At 36.0% G+C, this 15,897-nt stretch overlaps 1 protein-coding gene across 2 annotated transcripts in view; it reads left to right on the top strand.

The window, feature by feature from the left end:
- cars1 (cysteinyl-tRNA synthetase 1) overlaps positions 1-14,243 on the top strand; it is a 37,494-nt gene extending 23,251 nt beyond the window's left edge. For both annotated transcript variants that reach the window (XM_056461603.1, XM_056461602.1), the window contains 9 exons: positions 1,480-1,577; positions 1,659-1,848; positions 4,927-4,995; positions 5,175-5,256; positions 5,455-5,535; positions 5,833-5,900; positions 13,023-13,082; positions 13,205-13,288; positions 13,474-14,243. In XM_056461603.1, coding sequence (XP_056317578.1) covers positions 1,480-1,577; positions 1,659-1,848; positions 4,927-4,995; positions 5,175-5,256; positions 5,455-5,535; positions 5,833-5,900; positions 13,023-13,082; positions 13,205-13,288; positions 13,474-13,602 — 861 coding nt within the window. In that variant the 3' untranslated portion in view covers positions 13,603-14,243. The remainder of the gene's footprint in view (positions 1-1,479; positions 1,578-1,658; positions 1,849-4,926; positions 4,996-5,174; positions 5,257-5,454; positions 5,536-5,832; positions 5,901-13,022; positions 13,083-13,204; positions 13,289-13,473) is intronic.
- Positions 14,244-15,897: the final 1,654 nt, after the last annotated feature.

The following is a 15,897-nucleotide window of genomic DNA, read 5'->3' as shown; positions in this document are numbered from 1 at the left end:
TCAAACACGAATGGCAGATAGATAGATGGATGGATGGATGGATGGATGGATGGATGGATGGATGGATGGATGGATGGATGGATGGATAGATAGATAAATAAATGGATAGATAGATGGATGGAACAAAGGATGGAAGGAATAATAGATGAAATGATAGAGAGAACGATGGATAGATGGATGGATTGACAGACGGATGATAGATGGATGGACAGACGAATGGCAAATAGATGGATTGAATGATAGATGGAAGGAACAATAGATGGAAAGATGGAGAACGATGAATGGATAGATTGACAGACAAATGGCAGATGGATGGACGGATGGAACAATAGATGGAAGAAATAATAGATGGAATGATGGATGGATGGATGGATGGATGGATGGATGGACAGACAGACGAATGGCAGATAGATAGATGGAATTATAGATGGAAGGAACAATAGATGGAAAGATAGAGAGAACGATTGATGGATGGATGAATGGCGGATGGATGGATTGACAGACAAATGGCAGATAGATAGGTGGAAGGAACAATAGATGGATGGATTGAAAGACAAATGGCAGATGGATGGATGGATGGATGGATGGATGGATGGAATGATAAACGGAAGAAACAATAGATGGAAAGATAGAGAGAACGATGGATGGATGGATGGCGCATGGATGGATGAATGGCGGATGGATGGATTGACTGACAAATGGCAGATAGATAGATGGAAGGAACAATAGATGGACGGATTGAAAGACAAATGATAGATAGATAGATGGATGGATGGATGGATGGATGGATGGATGGAATGATAAATGGAAGATGGACAATAGATGGAAAGATAGAGAAAACGATAGATTGATGGATGGATAGACAGAAAGATGGCAGATATGGTCTCTGTGTCAATCGTGATTGGCAGAGGGAATACACGTCATCACAAGGTGATTAGGATTATCAGTCTTGTCAGCTAATAGTGTTCCAAATGTAGACGGTACCTAAATTTGAAAGTGACAGGGAGAAAAACCAGAGAGGAAGAGCATACAAGCACAAAAAAAAGTGTACGATTCGTAACAGCCCCTTTTAGGCTTTGATCCTAATTGTGTCATTTTGGTGACTGGCTATAAATTCAAATAAAATTGTTCTCCCATTTCTCTTTTCAAAAGAGGGTGGAGATGAAAATTTCTGTGTCAGTATAGTGGCAGATTCAAAACAAAACTAACATCCTATGCTAATGAGAAAGAGATCATCATTAATGGGTGGGGCTTTTCCCTTCTGATGACATGTACAAAAAGAGAATGTCAATCAAAGTGTTTCTGCAGACTTATGTGATTTATAATAAATAATAATAAAATGAATAATTTTTTACCATCAGAAGTTGGTTGTATTCACACATTGTTGCCACACAACTGTGTTTAAACCTCTTATAAAAGTTATTTTTAAATAATGGGTCAACTTTAATCTCATATAGCTCATAATTCATGTCTCTACAGGAGTTCTTCCTAAATGTTAAAGACATTCTGAGGAGCCCTACAGACATCACTGGCCAATATGAGAAATGGGAAGCTGAGGAAATTGAACTGAATAAATGGTATCTTGTATCATTCTTACATGATTGTCACTTTTCAAAAATTTAATTTCAATCACTCATTACATGTCTGTGTTTATTTAGCTTCTACGACAAGAAAACATCAGTTCATGAGGCGCTGTGTGATAACATAGACACTCGTTCAGCTCTGGAGGAGATGCGGGCTCTTGTTGGTCAAAGTAACACCTACATGGCTGCCAGGAGGAGTGCAAAATTACCACCAAACCGCATGCTGCTGCAGAGCATCGCCCTGTACTTGACTGACATGCTAAAGGTAACACGTCAGAAAATTAGTAAAACAGCTTCACTTTCAGAGAAAATGGGCAAATGTGGTATACTTTATAGTGACGTTCTTCATTTAAGGGAAAAGAGAAGTTTTCATTTTCCATTAGCAGCTCTACACTGTTAGCAAACATCTCAACATATGAATATCTAAATACAGTTGAAGGCGAATGTGTTGGCCCTCCCGTGAAATTGTCATTCTTTTTTCAAATAGAGAAGATTTCATTTTTAAACATGATAGTTTTATAACTAATTATTGCTTTTGTATTTGCCATGGTGATAACAATATTTTATTTTATCAGAGTTATTTTGCAGGAGACTGATTTTCATCTTAAAGTGCAATTTAAAGTCCTACCTAGCCAAGTTAGGTTAATTAAGCAAGTCATTGGATAATAGTGGTTTGTTCTGTAGCCATTCAAAAAATAATTTCTTAGGAGGATAATATGTTTAACAAATTGCATTTAACAAAACATCTTTTATTCCAGTCAAACTAAACGTAGTAAGGCTTTCTCCAGAAGTAAAAATATAATAGCATATACTGTGAAACTTTCTTTGTTCTGTTAAACATGATTTGGAAGATGTTTGAAAAAGAATTCATTTCACAGTTGGGCTAATAATTTTGCCTTTAACTGTGTTTTCATCTGAATAACAAAATAATCACACAGCTAAAATGACAGCAGTGGCAAAACAGCAGCATTTGAAAATAGTGGATGTTTGCACAAGCTCTCTAATTCACCACTCTAGTGCCACGTGTATTTATAGAGCACACAGTACTAAGCAGCTTTACTGAAATAAACATGTAAAAACCATGTCAGACTTGCTTTCGATTACAATTACAGCAAAGTTTTTACTATTAAGCAGGTTTTCAGTGTTTATTTTGAGGCATCTGACCTTAACATCTGAACAGAGTAAATGAAACGGAGAATATCCTCAGCGCAGCACACAAACCTGCTGTATTACGTACATCTCACAGACCAATAGTATTTCAAAAGTGATCAACAGCCCGAGTGTTTCAGTTAAGCTTGCTGTTTTGAACTTCTTGAAACAAACTTGGAAATAGCTTAGTTTTTTGTCTGATTATATTTAATTTTGCTTGACTTTTATCGGAGCCTTGTTGTTGAGGCAATACTGTTTAAAATATATCTTTCGCTACTTCCAAAAAATTTATTTTTGCAGCTTTAAGTTGTGGAATATAACTGTAGGGTACTACTAGGAACTGTTACAGGTAAAGGATGTAATTAGGTGTGCTTTTGAAGGGATTGTTCACCCAAAAATAAAAATTCTGTCAATAATTTCTCATGTACCCCTCATGTTGTTTAAACCCCCCCGAAACCTTTATTCTTCATCTTCTGAACACAAATTAAGATATTTTAGGTGAAATCCATGAGCTCTCTCACCCTCCATGACAGAAATGGTCTCAACTCAGATAATACAAAAACAAAATCCTCAAAACACTTTGTGTGTTGTCTTCGGTGGTTCAATCAGAACATTTTGAAAGCTACGAGAATCCTTTTGTGTACAAACAAAACAAAAATAGTGAATTTTTGCAAGAGTTTCTTTTCTTCAGTGTCAGTATCTGCTTGTTTAGTCGTGATGTATGGAATACTGTTTCCAGGTCCAAGCCGTTACTCATTTGAATTGAGAAAATATTCATTTATTACCACTTTTTAGTCATCTCATAATTAAAGTGAATTTTATATAAAATCATAGTGTACACAACAGTCTCTGGACTTGCTGCATCACAGACATCAATGTTTTAACAATTTATAACATATTTATAACTTTCTGACCATCGGATATTAGGCATATGTGATAAATAGTGATCATGATTTTTGAAAGTTTTACATCGCTTTGTAAACGTTTATTATTACCCTTTGTTGAGTCTTCCCATACAGTTTGATAGAGTGTTTGGACACGGAAGCTGCTTTGCATGACACCACACTTAACAAGCGGATAGGGCGCCCGTTCACAAGCTCTGTGCAATGAAGTATACCCCCGCCCCCTGTGCTTTGTTTCCTCTGTTTGAAACAAAGCACATGCGCATCCAAGTTAATACGACAGAGGCATGACTGAGTATTACATGCACAAAGAGCAGATCAATCTCATGAATATGCGCCATTTACTGTTGAATAAAGTTATCTATGTTTAATGTGCACATAAAATATTCTTATAACTTAATAATCCATTTGAAAAACTAAAAGCATTATGGTATGTTTTGAGGATGTTTTTTGAACAAATTCGGGACCGTTGCTGTCTATTATAGATGAGGGAGCTCACAGATTTCACTTAAAATATCTTCATTTTTGCTCAGAAGATGAATGAAGGTCTCAGGGGTTGCGAATGACTTTTATTTTTGGGTGAAATAACCCATTAAGTGTATAACCACAGTGAGTACTGTCAAATGAGCTGTTGTGCCTTTAAAAGTCCCATGAAGTGCTTTGAAATGTGCATTTTTATTTGATGTTTGTCGTAACCTCAACCGAAACATAAAGAGAGGATGGGACATAGTGTCGCTTCTCCCCTTTAAAAAAAAAAGTGTTTTGCTTTATCACCAGGCTGCCAGTGAGAGTGGTTGAGTTTAAGCACATCAAATGTCAAGCATCTTGAAAACATCTTGAAGAGGGCGGGGCATGTCAGATAATGGAGAGCATTTGATTGGTCACGATTTGATGAGAAACTAAAGTATGGGGTGACATAAATAGAAGTGTTGATCTATTTAGGCAAAAGTGACAAACTACAAACTTAACATGTTTATATCAGTTTTATATTTCATAAATGCGAATTTTGGGTTTAGTTTTGTTGTACACTAGCTTATGGATATTCTAAAAACTAACAATTCGGATACTAACATATAAAAAACTTTATTTTAATTTCATGGGACATTAGAGAGTACAAGTTTTGCCCATTCTCCTTCAGAGAGTGTACTCTCTTTTTTATTCTTTACTAAAACTGCAACATTAAATCTTCATGGCTAATATTTTCCTGAAATCAGTCTGAGCTGAGATGTTGAGACCCAAACTGAATGGATGCACATTGAAGTGCTTGCTCAAGCTGTTTTGTGCTTTGACAGACATTTGGAGCGATTGAGGGAACCGATCCGATTGGCTTCCCTGTTGGAGGAAACGGACAGAGCGCTGATGTAAGCAACACCACTGGGATCATGTTTGATTTATCAAAGCTTTTCTTTTTAATTAAAATGTTACAAAGCCAGACTTGTGAGGACACGTTATTAAAGATTCCGCCCAAGAATGTTCTTTGTCCTCCATAAGGACTCTTCTGTCATTAAACTCTTGTTAATCGCTTGATTTTCTGTTTCAGCTGGAGAGCACAGTCATGCCCTATTTGTCAGTGCTGTCAGATTTCAGGGAAGACGTCAGGAAAATTGCAAGAGAGAAGAAAGGTAAATCTCTAGGGGTGTTATATTGCTTTATGTTATAGTGTGAAGATCTGCAATGCTACAGTGTGAGCTCAAGTTATTTGTTTTCTTACAATTTATTGCCTTTTTTATGAGTGCTGTATACCCAGCAGACATTTGCATACAATACAGTATTTGTTTATGCAGAATAGAAAATTCCTTAGGAACATTTGCTTGTTTCAGTCACAGAATTGCTGCAGCTTTGTGACCAATTGCGCGATGATACTTTACCTGAGCTGGGGGTCCGACTGGAGGATCGCGATGGTAAGCAGAAGAATCGGTAACACTTTATTTTGATGGTCCATTTGAGTATTAGTAGACTGTCTGCTTAATATCTGTTGATATTGCTCCTTCAACAGACAATTAACTGACTATAAGAAACTTTGCAAGTACACTTACCCTAATCCCAACCTAACAGTCTAGTTAGAATCTAATGAGAATTAGTTGCAATGTAACTTAAATCCAACAAACAGACCATCAAAAAGAAGTGTGACCGAACAAAAAAAAAGTTGTTTAAACTTTGATTGTCATGAAGCATAAATATCGAATTGTTTATCTAAGGGCTCCCCACATCGGTGAAGTTGGTTGACAAAGAAACACTTCTGAAAGAAAAAGAAGAAAAGAAAAAGGTAATGTCAGAATCACTCTGTAACATCACATATTATCTCTCTACTTGATTTATTTGGTGTCAGTACTGTAGATTCAGGTTACACGTTATGTTGATGCTCCCCTTTAAAGGTTCCATGAAATAAAAATAAAGTTTAGATATTAGTATCAGTATGGATATCTATAATAGGGCTGCACAATATTGGAAAAAATTGACATTGCAATATTTTATTTTTCTGTGATAAATATTGCGATATTGATTATACTTTCACCAGAGGAAATGAACGGCTCTATTTGGAAATGATTCATCATTTAAGATCGATTGGGATGATGTTGTACTTAAGTGCATCTGAATAAAATAAAATAAACCAAATCACTATCAATAGCTATGTTTCTATCCAAAAATGCGAATTAACTTAATGAGCAAAACTGGATTATCGCATAAAAGATGTGTGAATAAAGTGTTTCTATTCAACGAGTCTAAGTGAACAAAATCGTCACTTGCTGATTATCTGGGGCCAAGAATTAACAGTAAAAACGGAATTTGCTGTGGTAGGATAAGCTGCGTCAATCTTTTCTTCATTTAATAAATGACTTGCACCTCAGAAGACAATGCTGCCACACAGTGAACGTGCGGTGGCATTTGTATATAATATAATAATACAAATACTGAGGTGGTTAAGGCGTTTTAGAATGACCTAAACAACATTTCAGATGTTTCACAATGCGGTCAGCTTGCTGGTTAGTCCATTCGCACACATTTTTATCATCACATGATCTCTTATAACAAAATCACATGACCTTTTTTAATGCGCATACTGGAATTTGTTCGGTAAAAGTATTTCCGTAGTAGTTTATGCGCATCCTTTATTATTGCATAAAAAGTTTATCCTACTCAGTTATGCGCATTTTTAAAATGTATACGCATCTTGGCGTTTCCATCAACCTTTTTTTATGCACATATCCAAAATGCGCAGAAAAATAGGTGGAAGTAAACGTAGCTATTGACAAATAGAGTGGAGCAAAGATGCAAATGAAATGTAAAGATTTTGATGTTTTTTTGAGAGTCTAGCAGGCAAAATAACAATAAACAAATGTAAATTATCAATATATAGTCTACATCGCATAAATACAATTAATAATTCTTAAAATTAAAAGCATTATAATTTCATGCAAATGATAAACATGATGGTTAACTTTAGTAAAATTTTGCAGTGCATCCACAAATCCACGTATGTTTTCGACTTACAGATCCTGCAATGTGACTATTGCAGACGAGCAGATTGCGATATCGATGCTGAAACAATATATTGTGCAGCCCTAATCTATAAGCTAGTGCACAACAAAACAACGACAAAATTCACGTTTATAAATACGTTATAAACATCTAAAGCTTTTAGTTTGTCACTTCCGCTTAAATGGATCAACGGTTTTATTTACATCAACTCATACTTCAGTTTCTCATCAAATCAAGACCAATCAAATGCTTTCTAGTGTCTGACATGACCCGCCCCCTTTAAGACGCTTTACATTTGATGCACTTGAGCTCAACCACTCTCACTGGCTGAGATGTGATAAAACAAAATGCTATTGGCTGTTTTTTATTTTAAAAAGTGGAGGAGCGACACTATGTCCCACTCTCTCATCATGTTTCGGTTGAGATTACGTCAACCATTGAATAAAAATGCTCATTTCAAAGCACTTCATGGGACATTTAAACAATCTGTTAAAAAAAATAACTTGCAAATGAATAAGCTATGTTTAAGTAAGTAAATAGGTAAGTAAGTAATGTGTACTTACTTATTTATTTATTTATTTATTTATTTATATACAAACATATATATATATATATATATATATATATATATATATATATATATATATATATATATATATATATATATATATATATATATATATATATATATATATATATACACATACATACATACATACATACATACATACATACACACGCACACACACCCAAAGTGCTTCACAATCATGAGGGGGTCTCTCAACAGCACCACCAGTGTGCAGCATCCACTTGAATGATGATGGGATGGTAGTCACAGGACAATGGTGCCAGTGTGCTCACCACACACCAGCTATAAATGGAGTGGAGATACAGTGATAGAGCTGATTCGGTGAATAGGGATGATTGGGCCATGATCGGTAAAGGCTGATGGAGGGAAATTGGCATGGTTACACCCCTTCTCTTTACGAGAAATGCTATAAAATTTTTAATGACCACAGAGAGTCGGGACCTCGGTTTAATGTTTCATCCGAAAGACGACGCTCACAGACATTATAGTGTCCCCTTCACTTTACCAAGGCATTAGGACTCACACAGACCGCAGGTTGAGCATCCTCTGCTGGCCTCACTAACACCACTTCCAACAGCAACCTAGTTTTCCCATGTGGTCTCCCATCCAGGTACTGGCCAGGCTCAGTCCTGCTTAGCTTCAGTGAGTAACTGGTCTTGGGCTGCAAGACGATATAAAGAGTATTAGTAAATTGTTAGAGTTAGTTGAACTCTAGAGTAAGTTAGAGTATGTTGACATGTATTAGCAGAGTTATTTTTAGTCAGGATAATAGCTTAAAAAAAGTGTTCGCAGATATAAAGCAAACAGTCTGCTTATAATAGTGACTTCTTATTGACATTTAGCTGAAAGTAACTTCTTGCTAACAGAATGTCTAATGTGGAACATCAAAATTAAAGTTAACTAGACTTTGGATCTCATTTCACATGAGCCGTACAGGTGTACAGTACATCCTATTAAGTTAGAATTAGTTGTTAATTAGATCAAAGTTGTCTATCTTCCAGGGTAAGTTGATACGTTTCTTCTGTCCATGGAAAAAAAAAGATTCTTAGCATTTCAGGCGCCACAAAAGAAATGATTCAGATGCAAACCAGGTCATGAAAAATGTATTTAGGCCTTTTGAGCTTGTGAGTGTTAATGTCGACCTTCAGAATATATTGTAAGGACTCAGGTTGCATGGGGTAATTGTTGTGCCTTCTTAGAATTACTCCTTTCAACCTTGTCTGCACGCTGGCAGCTCTGGACACACTCCGCACATCAGTCATGATCCAGCTGAGATGGTCATTGAGAAAACAGTGAATGGAAGCTGTCTCTGAGACTTGCCTATTGTGTGTTCGTATTGATCATTAATAAAAAAGCACATACCCAGCCTTTAAAAAAAAAGGGGTCATTAAGGTCTTTTAGCTTTAATTTAATCAACAATACAATAAAAATAGAGAAATCGTGAAATGATATTACAGTTTAAGATAGCTGATTTATTTAGGCATGCACTGAAATAAAAATTCTGCACAAAAGTAGACAATGAGGCACATGATTGAAAACTGAAACCGAAAATGCTTTGTAATAATCACTTATTTTTTTTATTAAATAATGTAAAGTAATTTTGTAAGACTATATGTAACTCAGTAACTTGAATTATACTGATTGTCAAAAAACACAAGCTGAGACATTTTATTGACAGCAGAATTTTATTGACAGTGAATTGACAGAGTCAAGAAGCATCATTTTTAGCAGTGTTGCCATTAGCAGTATTAGAGAAAGTTACTTTAGAAAGTAATGCATTACAATATTGAGTTACACAACTGATTGTGTTACTTAGTTACTTTTTATGATAAGTATTGCGATACATTACTTTTGCGTTACTTTTGCATTACTTTTTATTACCTTGCTGAGGCTTGATCTCTTTCAAAACTTGTTTTTTTTTTCTTTCTTTTTTTAATAGAGGTCTGCGAGTAACAACGCACGGTATAACTTACACCTTCATTTACCTTTTACATTTTTTTTTAAATTATTTTAGGATAATGTTGTCTTCCTGACCCCAGAGCTATACATGCCGTATACAGTTGAAGTCAGAATTAATAGCCCCCCTTGAATTATTAGCCCCCTGTTTACTTTTTTTCCCTTAATTTCTGTTTAACGGAGAGATTTTTTTCAACACATTTCTAAACAGAATAGTTTTAATAACTAATTTCTAATAACTGATTTTATTTGACATGATGACAGTAAATAATATTTGACTAGATATTTTTCAAGACACTTCTATACAGCTTAAAGTGACATTTAAAGGCTTAACTAGGTTAATTAGGTTAACTAGGCAGGTTAGGGTGATTAAGCAAGTTATTGTATAACGATGCTTTGTTCTGTAGACAAAATTAGCCTAAAGGGGCTAACAATTTTGACCTTAAAATGGTTCATAAAAATCAAAAACTGCTTTTATCCTAGCCGAAAAACAAATAAGACTTTCTCCAGAAGAAAAAATATTATCAGACATGCTCTGTTAAACATAATTTGGGAAATATTTACAAAAGAAAAAAAAAATTCAAAAGGGGGGCTAATAATTATAACTTCAACTGTATATCTGGATTGAAAGTTTAAAGCAGAGATGTCCAAAGTAGGGCCCGCTGGCCAAAGTTTGCCCATTGTAACCTTTGATTTGGCCCACCATCCCATCTGAGAGGAGAGTAAGAATGATGGTAAGGGTTTGGGGCGATTGCCTTTAACAACATCATTTCTAATTTGACGTAACCTTTTTAATAATAACAATACATTTTATTTAAAGACGCCTTTCTGGCAACTCAAGGACACCATACAATAAAACAACAGGAGAAATAATAAAAAATATACACAGCAATAGTGCAGATTAAATTAAATGATTAAGTATTAAAAGCCATCTTAAATAAGTGGATTTGAGTCTTTGAATAGTGTGAGGGAGTCAATGTTTCTGATGGCAGGTGGTAGTGAGTTCCAAAGCCGGGGAGCAGAGCGGCTGAATGCTCTATTGCCCATAGACGATAGATGAGCTGAGGGAACAGACAAGTGGAGGGAGGAAGAAGATCGCAGGGTGCGAGAAGGAACAGAAATGTGGATGAGGGCAGACAAATATGGAGGGGCGAGATTGTGGATGGCTTTGAATGTTGAACTGCAAAATTTTAAAATCAATTCGAAAATGAACTGGTAACCAGTGAAGCTGCTGCAGGACGGGGGTGATGTGATGAGAAGAAAGGGGTTCTGGTGATAATACAGGCAGCTGAGTTTTGGACCAACTGAAGTTTACGGAGAGATTTATAAGTGAGACCAAAGAGAAGGGAGTTGCAGTAATCTAAAGGAGATGTGACAAGGCTATAGACGATAACAGCAGTGGCATGAGAAGTAAGAAAAGGGCGAAGACGGTTAATGTTGCGTAGATGGAAGTAAGCACACTGGATGATGTTATTGATGTGAGAATCACATAAAAAATACTATATTAATTAATATAAAGCATGTTTTCTAGTCATTTTTAAATATTATTAAATAAATTTGTAAATTAGGCAACTATATTTACCCCCGACCCACTAGCCTCAATCAATTTTGGTTTTTGGCACTTCATAAGAAAAAGTTTGGGCACCCCTGGTTTAATGCAATCTGTCTTACGTAAAATCACTGTCCATTGAGATGATCTTTTCCTTTTCTGCGCGTTCAAAATAAGGAACACATTCTCTCATTGACTCTCATTACTTAAAGTAATATTATTACATAACTCGCATTACTTGTAATGTGTTATCACTGGCCATGACAGCACATTAGTGTTATTGCAGAGGGAGCAAGTATAAATGACTAACTTGGGCTACATTTTATATATCCAAGCTAACTGCCTACTTAATGCATGTGTTGCACATGCAAATTCCCCCAGTCGTTCATCTTGGATGCAGAGCTGCCCACAAAGTTGCAAAAAAAATTGTGTGCTCCATCAGCCAAAATGATGTTGTGCACACCCAAAGTGAACTTCCAACACCGTGATGATGTCACGTTCGCTGCACATACCCAATCGAACTTGCAGACATATCGAGTATAAACAAGCCTTTAGTCTGCACAGCGCAAACCATTGCATTGGACGGGTTTCATTGCTTTGTGTCTACAACTGGAGGGAGTGTGAAACCAGCGCACTGAACACTGCTGGGCAATGCATTGCAGCATAGTTTTTTTCATCTCATAATTTCCGCCATTTTTTCTTTCAGCTGAAAATCTAAATTTTCTGTTTTTGGATGCTGAAAATTCAGTGCATCCCTAGCTTTGACACAGTATAAATTGTTATTGATCTATAAGATGTCGAAGTTCAATTTGTATCGCTCATTTCTTCAATTATAAGTGTCACATGATTCATCATAATATGCTGATTTGGAGCCTGATTTGGTGAAGTTCTGATAAAAGTTGTGTTGTTTCAGTTAGGAACACATGAAAACATTTGTGATTCTTTTCCAATGTGGTCGTTTTCTGGAGGAAAATATAATCTAAATTATATTTTTATTTTAAATTGGGAAGAAATGTTATCAGACCGCAATGTAATAAAGCAAGTCTTACATTTCTTTTCTCAGACCATACATAATAACTAATTTACTAATAAATTAATTATGAATTTTTGAGTGGTTATTTTGATTAGTTTCTTGTTAATATTACTTTATGCATGATACTCAATGTGCAAATTATAAATTGACGATCGGGAGAGGTCAACTTTTTTCGGTAATGTTACTGTAGTTTGTGTAATACAAGCTTCAGTCATTTATGTATTTATTTAAATTACATCTAATTTATTTATAAAACATATTTAAGTGTTCAGTGTTTGGGGGATATTTAGTGTCTGACCTACAGAATTAGGTTGAAAATTAGTTGATTAGTTGTTTCAGAGGTTACTGGATTAGTTGTTTGGATTAGTTTTCAGAGGTTACTGGAGATCAAACTATACAAACTATGCATCTAATTTTACTGTATTTTAGGCTATATAATGATACCAACACCAATTTACCTAAAAGCGTCTTGTGAACACTTATGATGTCTATTGGTGCTCTAGATCTGCTCTCATAGACCGATTGGCGGTGGTATTACCCATTATAGGGGTGGTCAAATGCACATTTATATTATCTGTTATTTTATTCATTAACATTGTTATTTAAAATACAAGTCAAAGTGAACTTTTTCTCACTACTAAAGGGCTGACCCTCTATACATCTTGTTTTGACATCCTTCAGGGGGATCAATCGTTAATTAAGGGGATCAATCCCCCCCAACCCCCCCTGTAATTCGCACCATGATGATACTTATGTTCCACAATTTGTTCTATGTTTCAAGCTGGAGGACGACAAGAGAAAGAAAAAAGAAGAGGCTGCAAAGAAGAAACAAGAACAAGAGGTGATTTGAGAATCCTCCGAAACATCCTGTTGTTTAAACTTTTATCTTGATTTAGTGTATTTACATTAGTGTATTGACTTATTAGTTTTATTAATATTTATGTATATTTTTTTTATTGATAGATGGCAAAGTTGGCCAAGATGAAGCTTAAACCTAGTGAAATGTTCCGGTCAGAGACTGACAAGTACTCCAGCTTTGATGAAACGGTAATGCAAACCATTCATTCTTCTTTGTCATAAGATACACACCTTTATGTCTCGCTACTGTATATTGGATCCATTTCAAGGTGACTATTGGTCTATAGGGAATGCATGAGTCCGTTTAAATTATTAATCATTGGGTCACATCTATTCACAAGATTCTAATTGTATGTGTTTTTATGTATATACAGGGCTTCCCGACACATGATGCTGAGGGGAAGGAGCTTAGTAAGGGACTGACCAAGAAGCTGCGTAAGCTTTACGAGACTCAGGAGAAGCTGCATAATGAATACCTCCAGTCGACTCAGAACGGGAGCTGAAAGAACAATGCGTCGAGTCTGATTCGATCCGCCCATAGTGTCTGTTTGTGAACTTGTCGTCTTGTGTTTGTAAAAAGGCAGCAAAACTGAAAAGACCTCACCTGTGAGTTTTGGCTCTAAATATTAGCAAGAGTGGCAAAATCCTTCTGATCACGATTGGAAGGTTAACGTTTTCCTGCAAACATGACTTTGGGAGGTATTTTATGATTCTGATGTTAAGGATATATACACTTTATTTTGTGTGCTTTTTGCACACAGAGGACAAAGATGCAAGTATATCACAATTTTTCTAATGTGGGTTTGGTGGTTTATATGAAGTATGCAAAAACTATTTAGCTCATTTATGTGGAAAATGGATGAAACATTTAATGTTTTCATTATTGATTCTTTTTTTTAAATAATCTGGCTGGTTAAGTAGGCGTTTCCTCCGAAACACTGTTTACACATCAGCTAGTGCTAAACATTTATTCATAAATGTGAATCAAAATATCTGATGATACAGGAATGAAGGGACTTCAGGTTGGTTGGTTTATTATAAATGGGAAAAAACAGAGGCATACATAGGAGAACCTGTTATTGCTAGTATTAACATACTCTTTACAAAAACATGAAATACCAAAATAAAAAAGGATTTCGAATAATGTTTGTTTCCAATAACCTTTTTTTAACAAGTTTGTTTACACACATGTATATACTGTACATTGTAAAAAAAAAAGCTGGTTTCCACACAATCGATTTGTGTTGGGACAACTTGAAGGAATTAAGGTCATTTAAGTTAAGTTTTTACAATTTTATCTAGATTTGAACATAAATCAATTAAGTTGGGGCAGTGCAGTGGCGCAGTGGGTAGCGCTGTCGCCTCACAGCAAGATGGTGGCTGGTTTGAGCCTAGGCTGGGCCAGCTGGTATTTCTGTGTGGAGTTCTGTGCATGTTCTCCCCGTGTTTGTGTGGGTTTTCTCAGGGTGCTCTGGTTTCCCCCAAAGTCCAAAGACATGCGCTATAGGTGAATTGGGGAAGCTAAATTATCCGTAATGTATATGTGTGAATGAGTGTAAGGGTGTTTCCCAGTGATTGGTTTCAGCTGGAAGGGCATCCGCAGTGTAAAACATATGCTGGACAAGTTGGCGGTTCATTCTGCTGTGGTGAATAAAGGGATCAATTCAATTCATGATTATTTCTATAGCGCTTTTACAATGTAGATTGTGTCAAAGCAGCTTAACATAGAAAATTATAGTAAATTGAAACGGTGTCAGTCCAGTTTTTAGAGTTGAAGTTGTTTAGTTCAGTTCAATGTGGCTTAATTTTGACTGCTGAGAGTCCAAACACTAAAGAGCAAATCCATTGATGCGAAGCTCTACCAGTCCCGAACCATGCAAGGCAGTGGCAACAGCAACGAGGAAAAAACTTCACCAATTTGCAAAAGTGGAGGAAAAAACCTCGAGAGAAACCAGGCTCAGTTGGGTGCAACCATTTCTCCTATGGCCAAACTTCTTGTGCAGAGCTGCAGTCTAGGTGCCGGAGGCTGGAGAAAGCTGGACGGCCATCGTGGTCACCGGCGGGTGTACTGGCCCTTTAGGATCAATCCACAGACTCGTCTGTCACTGGGGTCTGAAAAGAAAATGAATGAATGAATGAACGAACAATTAAGCTGTGCCCAAAAAACTCAAGAATTATGTTGTTTCAGCTAATTTTAGAACTATCTAGAACTACACTGTGAACTTGAGAAACTGGTGATAAAAACAGCCTTCCTATACCCAAACAACATGATTAGTAGAGATGGTATGTAGGTAGTTCACAAGCTATTGATTGAATAATCATAATATTCATGCACTTTTGTTTAAATGCAAATATTGTACATCTCACAGTCACATTTGTGGGGGGAAAATACCATTGGGGTATGCTAGAAAAATTAGTAATGAGCTGAGAATTGATAAATACTGTGTGAACTGCCTGATTGCAGATATAAAACCTACTATAAGTGGATCATTAAAGCTTCTAAAGTATTTTAAAGAGATATTCATTTTAAATGGCAAACAGCATAGCCTCAGGACCATTTACTGATGTTGTAAATAATTATGGGGGTCTTGCACATACCAGTCATTTCAGCATATTGTTAGCAGCCACAGGCAAGTTTTGCCTGTTTGTTTTTACTCAGAGTAATAGCTGGTATTATCACTTGTATTTTATGAATGACCGCAGTTTCAGCTAAAACTCTTCTAATTTTCTGCTGAAGAAGATGGCCTGAGAATGAGTAAAGAAAGATTCCATGTTTTGTAACCATTTCTTTAATAGAT

This window comes from Danio aesculapii, chromosome 7 (genome assembly GCF_903798145.1).
Source record: "Danio aesculapii chromosome 7, fDanAes4.1, whole genome shotgun sequence".
In the NCBI taxonomy this organism is placed as follows: domain Eukaryota; kingdom Metazoa; phylum Chordata; class Actinopteri; order Cypriniformes; family Danionidae; genus Danio; species Danio aesculapii.
The sequence above is the reverse complement of the archived record's forward strand: the minus strand, read 5'-3'. Positions and strand labels throughout refer to the sequence as shown.